This window comes from Littorina saxatilis, linkage group LG3, assembly GCF_037325665.1.
Source record: "Littorina saxatilis isolate snail1 linkage group LG3, US_GU_Lsax_2.0, whole genome shotgun sequence".
In the NCBI taxonomy this organism is placed as follows: Eukaryota; Metazoa; Mollusca; class Gastropoda; order Littorinimorpha; family Littorinidae; genus Littorina; species Littorina saxatilis.
Genome location: NC_090247.1, coordinates 33894483 through 33917253, shown reverse-complemented (window position 1 = coordinate 33917253; position 22771 = coordinate 33894483). Strand labels below are relative to the sequence as shown.

The 22771-nt window shown below is 43.8% G+C and overlaps 1 protein-coding gene across 3 annotated transcripts in view; it reads right to left on the bottom strand.

Moving 5' to 3' along the window:
* The window catches only part of LOC138962193 (afadin-like), a 79412-nt gene that overhangs the window by 19633 nt on the left and 37008 nt on the right, over positions 1–22771 (bottom strand). For 2 of the 3 annotated variants that reach the window (XM_070333923.1, XM_070333925.1), the window contains exons 6-18: positions 11646–11760; positions 11328–11483; positions 10700–10788; positions 10007–10207; positions 6810–6964; positions 5818–5903; positions 5119–5318; positions 4387–4627; positions 3648–3943; positions 3106–3321; positions 2305–2523; positions 1361–1450; positions 769–846 (exon numbers count right to left, since the gene is read on the bottom strand). In XM_070333923.1, the coding sequence (XP_070190024.1) occupies positions 769–846; positions 1361–1450; positions 2305–2523; positions 3106–3321; positions 3648–3943; positions 4387–4627; positions 5119–5318; positions 5818–5903; positions 6810–6964; positions 10007–10207; positions 10700–10788; positions 11328–11483; positions 11646–11760 (2142 nt within the window). The remainder of the gene's footprint in view (positions 1–768; positions 847–1360; positions 1451–2304; positions 2524–3105; positions 3322–3647; positions 3944–4386; positions 4628–5118; positions 5319–5817; positions 5904–6809; positions 6965–10006; positions 10208–10699; positions 10789–11327; positions 11484–11645; positions 11761–22771) is intronic. The other variant, XM_070333924.1, reaches the window with a different exon arrangement.

Here is a 22771-nt window from a genome sequence, read left to right as displayed (position 1 = left end):
TCAATACCGCTGGAAGGAGCACCCTGGTGCACGTCCAAGGGCGCATAACTGCCCAGCGATACGTGGAGGAAATTCTGCGCCCACACGCCCTTCCTCTTCTGGCTGACCAGGATGCCATATTCCAGCAGGACAACGCTCGCCCGCACACAGCACGACTCACCACCCAGTTCCTCACCGACCACCATGTCCAGGTGCTTCCCTGGCCATCCATGTCGCCAGACATAAACCCGATAGAACACCTCTGGGATGAATTGGACAGACGTGTGCGCAGGCGAGAAGAAGCGCCGGCAAATCACCGCGATCTATTGCAGGCACTTCAGGAGGAGTGGGACACCATCCCACAGCAAGATATCCGGCATCTGATCCAGTCCATGCCCAGAAGGTGCCGGGCAGTTGTTGCTGCTCAAGGCAGTCACACCCCCTACTGACTTGACAGCCTCGGCACCCAATCGTATTGATTGACTGATTGATTTGAAGATGCAAATGAACTGTGTGTGCATTCAACTGTGTCCATACCAAATTTCAAACAAATAATCTAAATATTGGATTTTCTGTTAATTTTTTCGAAAAATAAAACAAATTTGGCAAGTAGCAACTATGCGTTTCTTTTTTTGAACAGTATAGAAGGAAAACTCATTAGTCATGGGAAAGCTGGCCACTCCGGGCAGGTTCACGCCCACGAAAGGGCCGGAAATGGAAGGGACTACTGTAGTCAACTTTGTGTCAGCAATGATTCTGCTAAAAAAAGAATTAAAAAAAAGAACTTACCAGAGCGGCAGCCCCTCCGGGTACAACAGACTTGATATAGATTCCTCTTTCTGCCAGGCCCTCGCCCTGAAATTCACACTACTCAATTCATGCACCTGAGATGAGATGTGGCATGGTATGGCATGGCAAGTACAAGCCTTGTAAATCATACTAAAGAAAATAAGTCTCACAGGTAGAACAATTTTGCTGCACACTAAAAGCCTTTTCTTACAAGGCATAAAAACATCTTCCTTTTTTTATATTTAGTCAAGTTTTGATTCACCTTTCACAACACACGCATCTTACAAAGACAGATAACAGCATGGCGTTAATTTTTTCTGTGTAACATTTGATACTTGCATTTTTCTACCAAGTAAAAATGTAAAGAACTTCCAAATATGAGAACTAAGTTCCAACAATAACATGTGTTTGCGCCATTACCGGATTAGGAACACACACACACACACACACACACACACACACACACACACACACACACACACACACACACACACACACACACACACACACACACACACACACACACACACACACACACACACACACACACACTTTTTTCACACAAGACAGTCCTACAACAAATTCCCCTTACAACAGCGGCAACGATGCTGAGTCCCATGCTGCCCTTGACCTTCTTGAAGGACACCGTCAGGATCTCCGGCTGGTTGCTCTTTGGACTGCGCTGTAGACACAAAGTAACAATCACAAATCTACGTCTTGTGCTTGACCTATTTCAATGACTATTTTTCTCCCCTAGCAGAAGTCGTATGCTAGCTTTTTAACCATGAACAAAAACTCAGCGTTAAGTCTAACCTGTGGATATGCACCATACATCCCCTCTGCCAATCTGGAAGCACTGCAAAAATTCATGAGTAGCTTCCTCTCATGCGTCAATCAATGTGTTTTGTTCATATTTTGCTCTGCATAGAAGCAAATCATTTCAGCTCACTTTAGATTAATGCTTTATGACCTGAATGGGAGACCGTTTTGGTTTTTTTACTTTGTGAGTGTCTTTACAGGGGAATACTGGCAAAGCTCGTTTACATGGTGAATCTGCATTGAGAGAGCACACATGAACACAAATGTCGATTCCTCATTAACCATTACATGCTTTCAAAGTACTCATTGCATAATTCTTTAAGTAAAATAAACCGCAGAGATTCTCCCTCCCCTTACACATATGTAGCATTTTTTTTCAGGCTCTGTGCATTGTCTGGTAACACAGCATGACTCCACATTCACTCATTTTAAGTGCAAACGAAAAAGCATAAGCAATTATCGTGGGACCCCATTTTTAAGACCCCCAATTTAAGACTCCCTCCCTGTTAAGACCTTGATTTCTCAGACTTTTTCTTCATAACCTCTGTAAATGCATCCCCCCCATTTTAAGACCCCCTCCTTTTCAAGACCCGATTTTCTCAGATTTTTTGAGGTCTTAAAAGGGGGGTTCCACTGTATAACAACAAAAGACGACCACAAATCCTGAAGAACACTGAAATAAACAAATGTATCCACTAAAAGAAAAGCACTACCAACCGGTGGTTCAGCCGGTGTCTGCTGACCGCCGCCCTGCATGTAGACGGTCCAGCTGCCACTGGCGTTGGGGTTGGCCACCATGGCACAGATGCCCGTGTTGCCCAGCTGCGACACAAACTCCGGCAACCCGTTGGGGATCCCGCGAATCGTGTCGCACGAGTAACCATCCTCAGGCAGTAGGAAGGGGAGGTGGAGGTCGGGGTCTTCCTCCAGTCGCACCTGGTTGTGGAGAAGAAGAGAGAGGGGGTTGGTTATTTGTTGACTATTAAAGTGGTGAGCGTTTGGAGGCAGGCACCTAAGTCATATTCCTTATCCTTGTGGTATCATGTACTTGGCTAACATTCCTCATTTGTAAGAGCTTCATGCATCTATGAATCAATTCCCATAAAACCACATATTCAGAGACCACTTACAGACGTCTATTTTCAGACATATAATCATGTTCATCAAGCATGTGTGCACTCACATAGACTCACACATCATGCACACAAACACTGGCAATATTAGAGAATGGACAAAAAAATGTCTCACCCCAAATTGCAAACTTCACTCAGTTGTTCCTGACTAGTGCAAACTTAAATTCAAATTTTGAGACATATGAATGAGCTCACACACACACACACACATGCACACACACACACATCCACACACACTTTTTACAAACTCTCTCTCTACCTACATCCTACCCTCATCTTGCAAATCTAAAGTCAATATCCAAACCCAGTTCCCTTTCATTCCTTCAAATCTTTATTTTCACACCCCACCCACCCCTACCCTGCTCTTTTAACCATTCCCACTGACCTCTCTTCCGTCAGTCCTCGTCAGCTCATCGGCCATGTTCTCAGCGATGACAACGACGCGCTCGATGAAGGCGGGAGAGATGGCCGTCTCGGGCGAGACCGTGATGTAGCGTGTAAGCAAGACTCGCAGCTGCATGGAGTTGAGCTTGAAGCAGGTAGAGCTGATGTTGGTGATGTCATCGCTCGACACTTTGGGGGCTTGCAGCAAGTGGGCGGCCTGGAAAGGGTTATGGTAAGAGTTTGGTTGAGACTACGATGGGCTTAACAATTGTCTGCAAAAGATTTCTAGAACTTCTCCAACACACACACATGCATGCGAACACACATACTAACACTCACCAATATACCCATTGTAGCCCTGTATCTGTCCAGTGGTGTGTTTTTTAATGTCAGAGGCTACTGTTTGTTGTTCAAATTACATTTCTCACAGCGATGATGTGTTACACTTACACCGACTTTTGTACCCTGTTTTTGTTATTCTGAATTTTATACCCGCAACGCACACTAACGCTACATTTGTATCCACTATTCTATACCACCCACCTGAATGATCCTGCACAGATGGCAGTCGGCAGCCAGCTCAAGCCCCTGTTTCTCCGCCCAGGCCTCAATCCGTCCTAGCCGTCGTTTGAGTCGCAGGCCCCATGCTCGCGTACACAGCTGTAGCTGGGGTTCCATCACCAGGATGTTGAAGAGCCACATGTTGATGAAGTGAAACAGCTGCGAGAACAGCTGGATGGTCAGCGCTGCGTTGACACGGCAACGACGCAGCAAGGTCATGGCCGCCGAGAGGGTGTTGAGCACGTCGGCCAGCAAGGGCTGATTCTGGTTGTACTGTTCTGTAAGGATGGAGAAATGGAGGTTGTGTTGTGAGTAACTGTTGGTAAAGTTTTGGAAAAATTAAGATTTTCCCAAGTTATAGCAGATGTCTTTGATCTTTTATGAGGCCATTCCCCCTTTCTTGATTGGCTAGGACTGCAACAAGATAACAGTCAAACATGATAAATCTTTGTTCTTCTAAATTTGCTCAGGAGATAAACCACAGCAAAAAAACCATTATCCCATGCTAACGGAAGCAGAACCTCCAACAGTACAACAGTAAAATACTGCTGTGCTCTAACAAAATCTTTTCAGAAGATAATAAAGAAGTTCCCCCAGTTACAGTCATATAAAGTTAGGTTCCCAAGTTCCCACTCCACCCAGCATAGCAACCAGCGCTGAATCAAACAAACCCAGTAAAAATTCGAAAACAAATTTAAAAAAGCCTTCCACAAGGTAATACCTGGAGGTAAGTTCTCATCATCCACAGCGTCCGACGGATCCAAGAATGCAGGCATGACGCGCTGAAGATCACCCTGAAGGCATCGCACCAGGTGATGGAATGCCATCTGAACGGCCTCGGCAAGGAGCTCCTGGGAGTCTGCACTGTAGGGTTGCACCTCCACGTCCTGCTTGAAGAAGTGCAGCACCTCAGAGGCATTGGCCATCCAAAAGGCCAGGGCTGTGGGATCATTGTGGTGCTCCTGGGGAAGATACAGTGAACGCTGCAAGGTGCTGGTTAGGGTACGGTTTGGATACAGGGGAGTATACAACACATGGGATGGAGTCGCTGCGGCAAAATCTGAATTGTCATGCAAATTGTTTTACTAATTTTAGGAAGTTTTTGTTTGATAGAAGTGTGGACAAGATGCATTTTTATAATCCTTGTTTGCACACATATTTTTCACACACACTGGTTTGCTCCTTCATTCACCATGGTACTGGAACATTTAAACCAGTATGTCTATGGCTTCAATAACCTGGAACCATTCTGCCTTTGTGCTTGATTACGTTGCCATTTAATCTGACCCAGCGGTAACTTTCATCTGAATACTGTCAAAAAGTAGGATAACCAGCAACAATATTTTTCTAGAGTTGTCTGCATAAGTTAATTTTGCTCAGAAAAAAAGGAACTCCAGGTGCATCTCATACCCTCGGAATATCATCCTAAAACTATATCCATAAAATATTTCACCTGTATGGCCTGTTGGATAAGCTTGGAAGTCTTGCTGACAAAGTCGGACACCATCCGTGCGTGCTGGGGAGGGGGCATCTGGCTCCGTGAGACCAGCAGACGTCTGATGGCCATGTACAGGGTGTAGGTCGGGGCCAGCTTGAACTGTACCGCTCGGCTGTTCACCTCCAGTATCACTGCCTGCAGCAGTCTGTCCTCCGCTGTAAAAGGTGAAAACATGCATTATAGTTTCTGCTACTTTGAGCCTGAGAAAGAGAAAAAGACAGCTTCAAATTTAACATCCATACATTTTTCATTCCATATCTGATGTCGGCTGGAAAACACACTTAGACTACCACTTCTGGCACTTTGGCCAACAGTACGTGTCTTCCATTCGGGGCAATAAATATATTACAAAATACCTTAGTATTATTCTGCACATCCAGACGATATAACACATTTCGTTCTGCACAGAACAATGCCGTCTCCTTTGCAATTCCCATGTGATCAAACTGAACGATCTAATGAAACAAGGCTCGCTCTCATCCTCTCAAGCCATGCTGTCTCTTGGCACAAAAGGGGGCAACACCAATTTGTACATGATTTATGCAGCCGTTACAGGATGTGCGAATGGATTATCTTGTGAGCGATATTAGGTGCTCTGGATGAAATGAAGATGCCCCTATGTAACTAATTACAAAGCAACAAGCATGTTCTCACCGTCAAGCCTGTACTCCAGAGAGGCAGGCAGTTGGTCCAACTGGGGCTCATGACCGTTAGTAGCAGGTTGCATGTTGGGCGCCATTCTGTAACACAATGCACATTCAGATGACATCACTTTGACACAAAGTTTTTCTTAGACTTATTCTCAAATTAAAGTTTCCTTTCTTTGAGACAATCTTAATTTTACACTGCTTCACAATGGGTCTGTGACTAAAGTTAAAAGTTTCATGTTATCAATAGCAAAGACCTCAAGAGCTACCTTCTTTGCTGTACAACATTATCTATTGGTTGACGGTAAAGCCTGTACTTCGCAACAGATTAATCTGAATCAAAAATGCTCATTTTCAAACAACAACATCATTTTGTAGTAGATTGTAAAGGCAATATATCATAACACTTAACAGACACATTGAAATACAGTCTTTCGGAGACTCACAAAAGACCAAGTCTCACCTAACGTGAGAGTTTCACGCACTGCCTACTTGTACCAAACTCAGCCATACAGCATGTTGCTGAGGTAACAGAATGCCACTTCCTTTGTCAGACATCTCTTTGCTTCTTTCGCTTCTGCTTGTATGATGTTATGTTTTCTAACTTAGGATAGACGTGAAGGAAGGCAAATGCTTTGTTTGGTACAGTGCAGGAACCCCCATCTCCCTTTCATACGCAGCAACATTGTGAAAAATTTCGGCAAGCACACGGACATCTCTGTATGGCTGTATTAAAATTACTAGTTTTCAATCACCATGAAAACCCTCCAAGATCCCCTCCCACAATACACATGACATCAAGGAATGGCCAGAAAGGTATGTGGGAGGTGTGTTTATAACCTGCCCTGTTATATAGTGCTATATGTCTTATGTAAAAACAATGTCCTGTTTGTATTATTGTTATGTACCACGCCTGAATTTCTCTATGAGATAATAAAGTATTCTTATTCTTATTCTTATTCTTATTCTGTTATCAAGGCCCTCTGACTCAGTACTGACCGTGCTTGCTGCATCTCCCTGCTCTGCGGCCGGGGCTGGGCGTTAGGGGGTCCGTGTCGCTGTGTGACTGTCTCCACATGGCCGTCCACATCAAAGTTGGTCTCCTGGGGTGCCACATTGCGGGGAGCTGGCACAGGTTGACCCTGCTTTGTCAGCTGTCAGAGATAGTGAAAACTTTGCCTTAAAATGCTCAATAATTGCTGAGAAAGAGGTGAAAGGCCTAGATATAAAGTGACAAACAAAAAAAGGCAGGCAGGCAGGTCGGCAGGGAATCAGCCAGTAAGCCAGCCAGCCAAACAAAGAACTAGTAACACCTGCATATTGCAACGTTCAACAATGCCATATTCAATAAGACTTTTTATACTTGACAAGGCCTTCTTGTTCATCGACAGTCAACATAATTTCTTTCTTTCTTTATTTGGTGTTTAACGTCGTTTTCAACCACGAAGGGTTATATCGCGACAGGGGAAAGGAGGAAGATGGGATAGAGCCACTTGTCAATTGTTTCTTGTTCACAAAAGCACTAATCAAAAATTTGCTCCAGGGGCTGGCAACGTACAGCAGTCCCTGCAATGTACGGCCCCCGGCGTGAGCGGACACCTGACATGTACGGACACATTTGCTCGGCACGGAGTGTTTTCCTTCTATATTTGCCCCCCCTTAAACGGACACCTGCAAAACGTGGACGCAGACACTCATTTTCGGTCCCAACAGCAGGTCATACCTCCAATGTACGGACAGACCATCGTCAAATTTTCACCACAACAAAATCGATAACAGAGCAGTCCGGTTCTTGGTACAAAGATCACAGCCGCAATGGCGTGATGACAGTCACTGATAACTTGAGTGCACGTGTACCCATCACTGAGGAGAGGGGGTAGTTTTGGTCAGGAGTGGAGTACAAGCGAAGATGCCAACATGAAACTGCACTGAGCTCTTTATTCTTGTCTGTTGGACGTAAACAACAGAAACCGCAGTCGATGAAGGTCCTGAGCAAAAGTGAGTGAAAAACCGGCCACAGTTCTCAGCATCGTGTGTCTGTGTGTAGGCCTAACCTCTTTCATTGACAAGATACTCTTGTTTCCCCTCAGCCTTGACCAGTGAGTCGGTTGCCTTATCTGTGAACCCTTCAGTTGTCTTGCTTTGTCAAAAGTTACGACACTGTCAACTGGTTTTGCTCTGAGTGAACAGTGCAGCTGGCCTCTCTGGCCACAGCCCCCAACAGTACATGGCTGGAGGGAGGGAGAGAGAGAGGAAGGGGGGGGGGGGGGATGGAGGGTTAGCTGACTAAACTCTGTGGGGTGTCCGGTGTCACCGCATGTCAGCAGGAAGAGCATTGGAGAGAAATAGAGAGGTGTACTCTTCCACACAATTTCCAAGCATCAGTTGTCACGGCTTGGGGTAGGCATTAGTGAGGGAGAATGGGAGCTGTGTTATGTACAGTGTATTTCCGACTGAAGAGTGAAAAGTCACTGCCATGCCACATGATCGGCATGCAGTCAATAAAGCCAGACAAGAAAAAAATAAATTACATGATTATGACATGCAGCTCTATCTGCTGCTATTTATTCAAACTGGTTTTCAAGCTTATTCTTGCAAAGCATCTGCACACGCTCCTCTGTGCTGTGTTTGTGTGGCTGCTTTCGTATGTCAGTGCATGGTGAGTGTGTTCACTGCCTTGAGGATTTATTTTATCTCTTCTTTTCAACACTTTTCATACAAATCCTTTTTACAGAACGTTTAAAGAAGTATTAGGAGTTTATTGTTATTGTTTAGTAGCCACAAGAAGTGATTAGCATAGACTCAATCCTGTTGTTTGTGTGTCTCTGTGTGAGTGTATGGGGGAGGGGGTGGTGTGGTCACCCCTCTCGTGACCGGACACCTGCAATGTACGGACAGTTTTGCTATGGCCCAAGGGTGTCCGTTCATGAGAGGGACTGCTGTACCTTTCTGGGAGAATGCAAGTTTCCAGTACAAAGGACTTAACATTTCTTACATACTGCTTGACTAAAATCTTTACAAAAATTGACTATATTCTATACAAGAAACACTTAACAAGGGTAAAAGGAGAAACAGAATCCGTTAGTCGCCTCTTACGACATGCTGGGGAGCATCGGGTAAACTCTTCCCCCTAACCCGCGGGGGGTCATGAAACTATATTAAACAGTATTAAATTATCACCTGATGAGTACAACAAGCATTTATCCCTTTATGTAGAAAAGAAATCTTGAAAAGCATTAACCATGACGTTCACAGAAGTTCGAACTTGAATCTAATAATTCTATGCGTCAGTAACACAGTGATAAGAATAAAGATACAGTGGAGCCCAGCTATAACGAACCTGGGTATAACGAAATCCCTCTTTTAACAAACTGCCATTGATTTCCCGGCAGACAGCCTTCTATTTCTTACTTGTTACTTTCCGGCTACATCGAACCTTTTGAACTCATTTGCATAACGAACCCCTCTTTTAACAAACACGTTTTCATCGCCCCAGAGCCGTTTTGCCTCTAAAAGTCACAAGGCTACAACGAACTGATGTCAATAATTGTCTCCAAAGACAAAAATACACAAACACAAGTGCACATCGCGTGATGAGCGAACTTTGAACAAACTAACAGCGGGAGGTGCACGGAACAGATCGAACCAAAACCGAAAGTTGTGGTGACGTCATGAAATTTTGCGATGTACGTCAGCGAAGCTCGTGCAGATGTGGTCTGTCTTGCTAAAAACAATGGCTGACGAACATGGTTTCGAAATCTGGAACTGTTTTTTTTGTTTTCTCCGATCCGTGACCGAGTGACGCGATATAGAACCACGTGTTTGTTTGAATCGATACTCACCTCAGGCAGTGAAGTCTCCGAAATTGCTCAACACTGTGAACAGTCCGGAGTGCAGTTATGTCCCGTGAATGAGCGAGTCAAAGTTTTATCGTGAAAACTGACGCTTTTCATGCACCTCCCGCTGTTAGTTTGCCTCTCTCTATGGATTATATTATGAAGCTGTTGAAAACATGCAGAGATTGTACTCTCCAAGGAAAGATCAATAGGACGATCATTTGGAGGTGATTGGGAAAACTTGTCTTGAGGCCATTTAGGGTTGAAAACTCTACAGCGAATTACTGATATAACGAACTAAAATGTATCTCCCTTGAGATTCGTTGTACCCGGACTCCACTGTAAAACACACTAACTGACCTCTTCAAACCTAGGGTCCATAAACTTGTAGACATGATTTCTGCCAAACTGGATGGTCATTCCGTGCCTCAACATGGTGGTCTCATTCACACGGTGATTCTCCACAAAGATGTCAGCGTCCCTGGAGGTTGGCGTTACCGTGACGATTCCCTCCGTGTGAGCAATGACGCAGTGGCGAGGGTGGATGTCAGGACCAGACAACTGGAAACACATTCAATTTTTTGGTTATTTAAATTGCGAAATACAAAGATACAATTAAAACAGTTCACACCACAGATGTTGCTAGAATTTATTTTTTTCACTGCATTTGCCAAAAGTGCTATAAAAGTTTGTGCATTTTCTAAAACAAATTGGTAGTCTTTGGCATTACCTTTCCCCATACGTACCATGAAAAAATGTGGCAAATCCACTAAACTGATGGCAAAGAGTTTTAAATCAGTTTTGATGCTTCCTTGACTGCCAACATCAAACGACACCCCCGTTGTGTGCACACACACGCACGCACCCACACACACATTCTGAACTTAGAAAATAATACACAAAAGTTAATGTGCTGATAACCAACGCCAGTGACTAATTAACACACTAACTACTCAAGGGAAGCAACTAGAATTACTTCCCTTGGATCTTTGCAACGAGCACTCACAGTCCCAACCCACACAAAGCAGTATATAACTTGCCCCATACACTCACCTGTAGGAACTGGTTTCCTGGTGTCATGGGCCTGTCTCGCACAACTTCTGTCACATTTAGTGGCAAGAGATGCCTCTTTGGACGCCCATCTGTAATAAAGAACATTTAAATGTACATTATCCCTCAATAAGTAATGCTGAGCACTTTCCTGTGTTAAATAAATAAACCACACTTTTGAATGGTTTCCAAAACCTACCATTTGATTTCAGATAAGCAAAATCTGGCAGTGCCTTAACTTCACAGTAAGCATCAATTTTGCACAAAACCTCTGCTTTTGTTTTTCTAGTATGCAATCTGCTATTATGTAAGGCGTAACTGACCACAGTGCAACAATTAAAAATATAGCTCAGTTTCCCAGCTAAATGTAACAAGCCTGCTCAGCATATGAGCATGATAGAAGTAGACTCAGAGACTGTGTTCATGTCCCTCCTCCATGTTACTGCTGTGGCATGTACAAGACCTTGGTCATTCTGCCAGGCAGGCAGGTGGCTCTTAATACCGAAATATACACACACTGGGTAGCACGACTCTTGTAGCTGCTAGCTATCCACTGGAAGGAAGCGGCTATGATTTCCCCACAATGGGACGAAAAAGTAAGTGAGGAAAAAGAACTAGAAGTAAACAATACCTCTGGGGTGGAGCTCAATAAGGTAGGGCAGCTTGTCGGCCTGTGTGGCGGGCTGGTCGTGCGCTTTGCGAAGGTCGTCATGTGACACCGCCCTTGTTCGCTTGGTGCGACGCTTGTCGTTGGCTGACATGCGTCTCAGCTGGAAGATGATGTGACCTGCACAATGCACCATGGGCATGCCAATTACAATTTACACTGAGATTACAGTAATGCAATTAGGCGCACACACACACACACACACACACACACACACACACACACACACACACACACACACACACACACACACACACACACACACACACACACAGTACTGACCTTTCTGTTTGGGATGCTGCATGACAATGGCCAGGGGACACTCTCCCTCGTCCAGCACCCTCTCCTGCCCCAGGCTGCCCCCATGGTACTCCTGGCTTCCTGGAGGTAACAACACCTGTAACACACAAGGGAATCCCTCATCAGATATAATCATAGACACACAATAATGGTATGAGCAGAATTTACCTTGCAAGTGAACTTAACTAAAATTGGAAAGGCAGCCCAGTGCAAGAATCCCCCCCTCCCCCTCAGGCAGCTATCCGTTTTTCTCTTCATAGGTAAGGTTATGAAAGCAACACCATCAATGTCAAACATTCGTTAGCGAATAATGACAAAAGAAACAGTCATGAAGGGTATACAAATAAAATCAACACACACAAAAAGTATCAGAAAGCACCAACATACGAAAAGTGTAACTGTAAGCAAGGCTCAACATTAAACATCTCTGGGAACACACAGCGCACGCACAAAAAGAACGGTGGTGTTTTTCTAATCAGTATATATAGCTCTGCCCTCCATCATGCCCCATCAGCTTTGAAAAAAAATGTACTGTTATGAATGCCCTCAATCAGCCCCCAACCCCTACCTCCTTAGGAAAAAAACTTGATAAATTTCTTTACCTGAATACTTCTGTAAACTTCTTCTATCAACTCAACTTGACTAGTTCTGCTTTGTTCTTGTGTGCACTAATAATAAACTTGTAATCACTTTGAATAAGACGACTAGACATTATCAATCACCAACACAGAGAAACTTTTTGCCGTTCCTATCACCCCCTCTTCCACAACCCCCCAATACTGCCCTATCTTACAGGTACTGAACTTGTCAAATCCAGGTGCACGGAGCCCCTGGGGCTTTTAATCATACCTCAGGCAGCTATCCGTTAGAAGAACTACCAAGTTTCATTGACTTGCACCCAAAGAGTCAAGAACTGCGATTTTTTTACGAATTAATTTCGTACTCGGACCCGGCTGGTCTTGACCTATTTTTGGATCTAAATTTAGATCAGGTAGATCACCACATCATGCACAAAAAGACACGTCACTAGCAAACTATGTCAGACGTCATCATGAGTTTGTGTAAAACAAAATCGAGGCCGGAATCACTCAGTTGAATCGAACTCCGACCAAACACCACGTAATAACTAGGTTAATTTATGCACTCGCGTGAACAAGAAACTGTCGAGCTTCACAGATGTCGTCGTTGGGTAGTTTTGGGTTTGTTTTACTACCATAGGAGGATTTTTGAACTGTAAATGCACTCAGCTGCAACAAAAACGCAAAACGAAGGCTGTGAGCTGCACTGTGCCTTTAATGTTCCCCCTCTTCCACAACCCCCCAATACTGCCCTATCTTAATGTTCTCTTACCCCATCTGACAGCCCAGCCACCAACAATGTGTGCTTCCCAAACAATGGGGCTGTTGGGACAGATAATAACTAGTGGCTCATTACAGGCAGAGCACAATCCCTTTTGTTTTCCTTCTATTCCCCACCAAACCACACTCTCTGGACAATGCACATTCCCTAACAACAGGGCTAGGAGCTGCTTTCTGGTCTGTGCTACCTGAGTTACTGGAGAATTTGCTCCTGTGGTTTTGGTTGAAGGGGACAGGCTTGCAGCAAGAAATCAACAGCTTGAGATTCAGAAAATGACCTGCTGTGTGATTATTTTGTACATTGTTCCTTGAAATGAGATTTGGTTGACAGTGACACCCCCCTCTCCGAATTCTCTCTCTCTCTCTCTCTCTCTCTCTCTCCAAACTTAATAAAGACTCGGGCACACAGACTGACATACAAGCTAAAACAGACCAGATTTGTCGCTGTGCTACATTCGGCTTGCCTTACACCCCTCCCATCTTTCCTGCCTTCCTCACTTCACACATTGAGGTGTATGCGTATCTCAGAAATAGGTTTGTTCACTGACATACGCGGCCCGTGCTGATCAGTTTTCTTTGGCAGGTAATGACATTCCAGTTCCCTGTGACCGATAACCCTGGACAGAGAAACCAGGGTCTTTCTAGTTCACAACCTTGTAGACGGGCGCTGCCCTCGGACCAGCTTTCAGTAATCATTGCCCAAATACGAGGTAGAGGAGGTAGGGGGGGGGGGGGGGGCTCGGGAAAAGGGAGACTCAGAGAGAAAGAGAGGGAGGGAGGGAGACTCAGAGAGAAAGAGAGGGAGGGAGGGAGAGAGAAAAAGAGAGGGAGGGAGGGGGGAGAGAAAAAGAGAGGGGGAGGAGGGAGAGAGAAAAAGAGAGGGGGAGGGGGGAGAGAGAGAAAAAGAGAGAGAGAGAAGCACACATACGGGCATACGAATATGTTGGACAAGGGGATGGGGGAAGAGGGGGGGGGGGAGGAAGACAGACAGACGGAAGGACAGCCACTAGACACATACACAGACACTAGACGAGCAGGGGTAAAGGTCCTGCGTGTGTGTTTGCATGATGTTAGGGGGGGAGGGGTTAGATGCAGAAAAGAGGATCCGTGACACCTTTGGAGTCTTGAGGAAAACGAACGTTGGGTTTCTAATATCACATATGACTTTGCCCGCATACTTGGGTTTAACTCTCAAGTGTCAGAAATGTAAAATGAGCATGTTGCCAACGAAAGGATGGTTTCACTTTACGTCTGTGGCTTTACTGTTGCAACGTGACAGGACAGTCATTCCTCAGTGACACAAATCACAGTCCAGACGAAACTGAGCGGTCGTGGCATGGATCGAGGAACAAAGTGAAAGAGGATTTGAAAGGTAGTGTGTGTGCGTGTGTGTGCGTGTGTGTGTGTGTGTGTGCGTGTTTCTGTCTGTCTGTCTGTTAGTCAGTGTTACAATGTGTGTGGGCGAGCGTACGTGCGCGTGCGTCCCTCTGCCCCACCCCCCTCCCAAATAGTCCATCATCCACCCCCAAAATCACACACTAACGTGCCTTTACAGTATTCACAAAAGCCTAGAAGTATAGCCTTTCTGTTGTACAAGCACTGTTATTCCCAGTCCCACTGCCAGATGCGGATACAGCACACCTCAGAAGTCTAAGATACAGCCTTTGGTATTCCCATCCCGCTGCTAGAATGATGTCGATACACCACACCACCCATCAATGAGAGGGGAGGTGGGAGGAAGGAGGAAAAGTCAAGGCCTAGTACAGTAGTAAGGGCGGCGCGGCAAAGCCACACGGCCCGTGACACGAGTCGCAACACCTGCGCCGCCAGCCCCACCAGCTGGGCCAGGTAAACAAACACACAGGTCTGACGCCAGTTTTACTACACTCTACCTGCATGTATGTAGACCTGTGGAGTACGTATACACCGTGACGTTTAGCGGCTGCATGTAATGTGGCGCCTAGCTGGCCCAAGCAATCAGCTTTTCATTTAAAAGGTGATCATGCTCTTGCCCAAGTCAGAAATGTGTCCTAAATGTGGTGCGTGTGTATCGCAAGGGGACACACACACACACACTGTTTGCTGAGCCTTCGCCAAAATGAAACACAAAATACCAGTTTGCTAAGCGTAAGAAACAAATGGTAGTGTGTCTTTTCCCCTACATTCCACTCCCAACCCATCCCATTTATCGACAGAAGACCGACTTCTATGCCAACTGCAACATATACCAACGCTAGCCTGAAGCAAGTCAACAACAACAACACACCACCGAGTAAACAAACCCGCCCGGGCGTCACCTCAGACGAACATCTCGCCTGCATTAGTGTCACAGAAACCATAAGCTATACTTACTCGGCGGTCAACCCCCGACGCTAAAACACCGCATTTTTGCTACTTCCCATGACGTCTGCCAGCCCTGGGGGTTCAGAACCTCCGACAACCTTTTTCTACCCCCCTACACCCTTTTTTTCTTTCAGTGGTGAGGAAATGTCACCCAACAGGAACCATATGGGTTATCAAGAAGTCCGGCGGTGCTGTGTGGATAGTATACACAATGCTTGGCCACACGCCTCAAACGTCTACATTCTACAGCAAGTCTGGAAGTCGCTTGGTTGGATGACTGTGTATACCATTGATGCTGTGTACAAACTACAATGTACCAACAGTAATACTTTCCAAAGAAAGGGGTGGGGTGGTACCACGGTGTGAATACACGACTGGTGCTAGGTCACCCGCATCAAACGTCTACAAGAAGTCTGGAAGTCGCTTGGTTAGAAGACTGTGTATACCATTGATGCCGTGTACAATGTTATGACGGCTTACTAGCGCCAAAACTAAAAATTAGTAATTAACCCGTGAAAGTTACTAATTTTCACGAGAAAATTACAATTCTGACGTGAAAATTAGTAATTTTCACGTGTTAATTACTAATTTTCCAGTGTTAATAACTAATTTTCAAGTGTTAATGTCTAATTTTCAGTTTTGGCTCGCTCCCTGACGGCTTACTAGTGCCAAAACTAAAAATTAGTAATTTTCACGCGTTAATTACTAATTTTCTTGTACCTCGTGACTGTGGGGGCTCAATGCGCATGCGCGACTGTTTCACCTGCCAGAGCAAAACATCTTTCGATTCGAAACTTTTCTGGTCCATAGTTCTTTAATTAGATGTAAATTAACACTAAGAGCTGAGCGCATGTGTAGATAACCGTGACATACAACTGTCTGTCCGAAAACTTGTTGAATAACGAATTCTATCGAAAGATATTTGTGAAAGTGTGTGAGTCTCGATGAAGAGATCCGTCTGTTAGTCGTCGGACCTTTTGCACATGTCCGACCGGCCGCCATTTTTCCTCTCTCGGTTCGAACATTTTCGGATCGATTGTCCTTCCCTAATACACTTTTAAGCAAATGTATGAGTGTGGTAGTGGAAACAAATATGAAGTACAGCTGTCTGCCTGACAACTTCTCGAATAAGGAATTATATTGAAAGATATCTGTGAAAGTGTGAGACCACAGCCGATCAAAAGTCCGTCTGCTACGAACAGCTTCGATTCGAAAGTTTTCGGAGTCGATTATTCTTTTCTAAGATACCCAAAACAACGTTTAGGATAGCGCTATTGCAGAAAACAGTGACATGCATCTTCCCGTCGAATAACTTGCTCGATAAGGCCTTCTATTAAAAGATATTTTAGAAATAGTAGTGTGAGAGTGATGTTTGCCGGACGTTGAAGCCTCTCAGTGCGAACTCTTAAAATCCGACTACTGTGACCGAAAACGAGGCAAAAATGAAAATTAGTAATTAACACTGTTAATTACTAATTTTCACGTGAAAACGATAACCCTAGGTTTTGGCACTAGTAAGCCGTCATACAATGTACCAACAGGGATCTTGTTATTGTTCCAAAGAAGGGGGTGGGGGCGATTTATAAACGACTGATGCTTTGCCATCCGCATCAGACGTCTACATTCTACCAGAAGTCTGGAGGTTGCTCAGTTGAATGACTGTGTACTATACTTAGTCTGTGTGCAATGTACCAACAGTAATATTCCCATTGTTCTGACGGCGGAAATGTGTGCTCAGTGGAGTGTGATATCATGCCTGCTCTTCGTTAATTACTTGAATCATCTTCGATATACGACGGGCGCTGTGGCGTGGTGGTAAGACGTCGGCCTCTTACTCGGAAGGTCGTGAGTTCGAATCCCGCCCGCGGCCGCCTGGTGGGTTAAGTGTGGAGATTTTTCCGATCTCCCAGGTCAACGTATGTGCAGACCTGCTGGTGGCTTATCCCCCTTCGTGTGTACACGCAAGCACAAGACCAAGTGGGCGCAGAAAAGATCCTTTATTCCCCCCTCTGCTTCTTTACCTCTGTAAACTTGTAGAGCTAGTTATTTTTCGATAATGACCCAGCAACCAAACAAATAACGAGCCAGCAACAGCCTGAATCCTCGATAGTGCAATGGGTTGAGAAGCTGTTCTGTTTCGGTACTACTTTTGCGACTGAAAAGTTCCGAACGCTCTATTCGTACGAAGTATACATCTCTAGAGCAAACAGTACAAACACCGCATTTAAATGAACAACTACAGGCCTGAACACATGAATCTCCATATAAAATCCATGAGTTCGGTTGTTTTCTGAATCTAGATCTGTCGTGCACAAACGTTCATCACAAGCAAATTCCCAAGGCAAGTAACTCATACTTTGTCTAGCGACAAGAGTAGTTCCCCTTCTTTTCACTCAGTTTCTTCGACAACAGACTGCAATCCGACGGTCAGTTTTCAACAATATTTCATTTTATAAACAGATCACACGCAACCAAATGCACACATCTCATCAATTTAAACAACATAAAGCGGTTTGTTGAGTGAATACAATTCGATCAAACTTTCGCAAAAAAAACCTCCTCTTTTCTTTTCATAACTGAAGAAAGGAGGAATAAAGAGGTTACACACCTCGTCTCAGTGATTATCAAAAATAATGGTCTCAGTTCGCGGTCATGAAAAAGCTCGCTGAAGCTCGCATTTTTCATGATCCGCTAACTTCGACCATTATTTTTGATAATCACTGAGACTCGGCATGTAACCTCTACATCCATGATAGAGTTCGGTGGGTTATAGAAACAAGAAAATACCCAACATGCTTTCCCCAAAAAGCGGCGTATGGCTGCCTGCATGGCGGGGTAAAAACGGTCATACACGTAAAAACCCACTCGTGCAAAAACATGAGTGTACGTGGGAGTTTCAGCCCACGAACGCAGAAGAAGAAGAAGAATCTTCGATATATATGCATTACGCGTAAAACAGAGAACCATACACGTATAAAGCAAACAATAAAACAAAACAATGAATTACAAAACAAATAAAACTACCAGCCAAGCAGCAAAACAATGCGCCGTGCTCTGTCTGTCTGCCTGTCTGCATGTGCATCCTTCTATGTGTTCGTCTTCCCGACGACCTGCAAGGTACGGTGGAAGGGGGACGAGGGCGTTGGAGGGTTTAAAATGTGGGTTCCACTGTAATAGAACATGCATACACACAATCACTTTTTCGTTTTTACAATAATTGATCCACACTCATGACATGACCCCCCCCCCCCCCCCCCCCCACTTACTGGTGACTGAACTCCCCTAAACACTAACGGCACTCGTTCATTTACCTGCCAAAGCACAAATCCAACAGCTGTTTTTCACACTTACACTCTCTGAGCGCTCACGCTTCAGACAAAAACATTGGCTTGACACGAGTAAGAGAAAGAATACGTGCCTGTTGGAAGACTGATCTGTTTTGATTAAACCCGATATCTGATCAACAACCCGAGCCCGCAACAGCACAGGTATTGTCCTCACGTACAAGGGGGAACGAGATGATACTGATGACGCGCTCAATCACAAAACTTTCCCATGACTCCTTTGAGAAAAAAGACTGTGGCCACAAATCTTATGTCATAAAACAAGTCTTGACACACTTCCATACACATTTGTGAATCATAGACTTCGTTTGGTAAATTAAGGCAAACACATAAATGTGTCAGGACCCCCACCCCTCACCAGCCTTTTTACATTTAGTCAAGTTTTGACTAAATGTTTTAACATAGAGGGGGGAATCGAGACGAGGGTCGTGGTGTATGTGTGTCTGTCTGTCTGTCTGTGTGTGTGTAGAGCGATTCAGACTAAACTACTGGGCCGATCTTTATGAAATTTGACATGAGAGTTCCTGGGTATGATATCCCCGGACGTTTTTTTCTTTTTTTCGATAAATACCTTTGATGACGTCATATCCGGCTTTTTGTAAAAGTTGAGGCGGCACTGTCACACCCTCATTTTTCCATTAAATTGATTGAAATTTTGGCAAAGCAATCTTCGACGAAGGCCGGACTTTGGTATTGCATTTCAGCTTGGTGGCTTAAAAACTAATGAGTGAGTTTGGTCATTAAAAATCGGAAACTTGTAATTAAAATTATTTTTTTATTAAACGATCCAAAAACAATTTCATCTTATTCTTCGTCATTTTCTGATTCCAAAAACATATACATATGTTATATTTGGATTAAAAACAAGCTCTGAAAATTAAAAATATAAAAATTATGATCAAAATTAAATTTCCGAAATCGTTTTAAAAACTATTTCATCTTATTCCTTGTCGGTTCCTGATTCCAAAAACATATAGATATGATATGTTTGGATTAAAAACACGCTCAGAAAGTTAAAACGAAGAGAGGTACAGTAAAGCGTGCTATGAAGCACAGCGCAATCGCTACCGCGCCAAACAGGCTCGTCACTTTCACTGCCTTTTGCACTAGCGGCGGACTACGTTCAGTTTCATTCTGTGAGTTCCACAGCTTGATTAAATGTAGTAATTTCGCCTTACGCGACTTGTTTTTTTTTAAGGTGCTCTCGTTTACATCAGCGTGACTTTTCTGTCTCCTTTCCTAGATGTGTGCCTGTCGTAGATCTTCGGTCACTCACCCATCAAGACTGGAAGTGATCTATCTTTTCGGCTGGGGATCGGTCAGGCACCTCACAGACCTTGTCGCTCTTAGCATCACAAAACCATACCTAGCGCATCGAAGATGAATTCTCATTGATAGTATTACTTTATAATCTGCATTACTTTCTTTCTTTGTCGTTCTGCTGGATTTTTCATCAGCATGTTTTCATTTCCACATTTTCTTCAGAGGAAGACAACAATGTTAGAAACTGCTTGCTCGTTCTCGAAAGAAAATAAAGCCAGACTACGAGCACTAGAATAAGTAGCAAAATATCCACAGAGAGGGTTCTGTGCACGAAACTCAACCCCACCCCCACCCGTGATAAGTTTACACGTTTGGCGGAGATACGACATTAAAACACGTCGACTGCGACAATTCCTGCACTATGGTTCAGGCCTTGCCGGTTATAGTGCCTAGTGTCACTCTGACTTTCAAAATCCTGACTGTCAGGCACTCTGTAAATTTCACTATAGAATGCATAAATTAAAAAATCACTCTTTCTGCGCACACTCTGGTAATGTGTTCAAGCTTAATTGTTGTCTTTCTCCTAGCTCTGAACTGCTAATTCCTTACAAACCAGTGTATCTCGAAGCTAACATTGTAAACTAAATTGGGTTTCTCTGCGCGCATTACCTCACCATTAGCGCCACTAACTCAAACACACAAGAGAAACTTTTAAACAAGTCGCGTAAGGCGAAAATACAACATTAAGTCAAGCTCAGTCGAACTCACAGAATGAAAATGAACGCATTGCATTTTTTCCGCAAGACCGTACACTCGTAGCATCGTCTGTCCACCGCTCGTGGCAAAGGCAGTGAAATTAACAATCCAGAAAAGCGCGGTAGCGGTTGCGCTGAGGAGGATAGCACGCTTTTCTATATCTCTATTCTTTTTAACTTTCTGACCGTGTTTTTAATCCAAACATATCATATCTATATGTTTTTGGAATCAGGAACCCACAAGGAATAAGATGAAATTGTTTTTAAATCGATTTCGGAAATTTTATTTTAATCATAATTTTTATATTTTTAATTTTCAGAGCTTGTTTTTAATCTAAATATAACATATTTATGTTTTTGGAATCAGGAAATGATGTAGAATAAGATGAATGTAAATTTGGATCGTTTTATAAAAAGAATATTTTTAATTACAATTTTTAGATTTTTAATGAACAAAGTCATTAATTAATTTTTAAGCCACCAAGCTGAAATGCGATACCGAAGTCCGGCCTTCGTCGAAGATTGCTTGGCCAAAATTTCAATCAATTTGATTGAAAAATGATGGTGTGACAGTGCCGCCTCAACTTTTACAAAAGGCCGGATATGACGTCATCAAAGACATTTATCGAAAAAAAAGTTCGGACACCGAAGAGAGTCTGCACACAAAGTTGACTCTGAAATAAATTTCCGCCGAACCTGGGATCGAACTCACGCTGACAGCGGCCAACTGAATACAAATCCAGCGCGCTACCAACTGAGCCCCGCCCAGAGCTTGTTTTTAATCCGAATATAACATATTTATATGTTTTTGGAATCAGAACATGATGAAGAATAAAATAAAAGTGATTTTGGGTCGTTTTATACAAAAATAATTTTAATTACAATTTTCAGATTTTTAATGACCAAAGTCATTAATTAATTGTTAAGCCACCAAGCTGAAATGCAATACCGAAGTCCGGCCTTCGTCGAAGATTGCTTTACAAAAATTTCAATCAATTTGATTGAAAAATGAGGGTGTGACAGTGCCGCCTCAACTTTTACAAAAAGCCGGATATGCCGTCATCAAAAGTATTTATCGAAAAAAAGAAAAAAACGTCCGGGGATATCATTCCCAGGAACTCTCATGTCAAATTTCATAAAGATCGGTCCAGTAGTTTGGTCTGAATCGCTCTACACACACACACGCACAGACAGACAGACAGACACACACACAAAACTTGACTAAATGTAAAAAGGAAAAAAAGAGATGATATTTTTATTTTATTAAACGCAACACAAGACTGCCAGGTATGATTATGTCAAACAATACAAAAATTAAAAAAGTATTATCCCGAGCCCGAGGCGAGCCCCCCCTCCACAGTTCACATTCCCGCAAAGTTTGCAGATGACTCACTGGCGGGTGAAGAGGAATGAAGTCAGAACTGGTAATGAGGAGGGCAGACGTTGCATTGTTTCACTCAAAAAGGTGAGGCGAGATATCTTCCGAATTCATTAAAAGTTTTCGGCACATTTAATATTCCAACAACACAACAATCACTCCAACGAACCAGTTTTAATCCCCAACCCAATCTACTCCATCTAACCCCCCCCCCCCCCCCCCCCCCCCCTAATATCACAATCCTGGTACAAATTATAATATTCCACTTTTCCGTTCCTTTATTCACTTCCGACATCTCTCCACACCTTCCCCATCAGGCACCACTATTTAGACATGTTCGGCGATTATGATGCAACAATCACCATCGACACGATTGCCCGGAAATACAAGTTCGTCTATTTCCGTCTGATTTTGATTTTACGCAGATGACTAATGTTTTCCACCTTTAATGAAGAAATATTAAGCCCGTAATGTACACACTTGGAGAGAGAGAAAGAAAGAGAGAGGGAGAGAGAAAGAAAGAAAGAAACAAAGAAAGAAAGTCGGAGAGAGAGAAAGAAAGAAAGAAAGAGAGAGAGAAAGAAAGAAAGAAAGAGAGAAAGAAAGAGAGAGAGAGAGAGAGAGCGTGCGTGCGAGCGTGTGTGTGTGTTACTATGTGTGTTTGTGA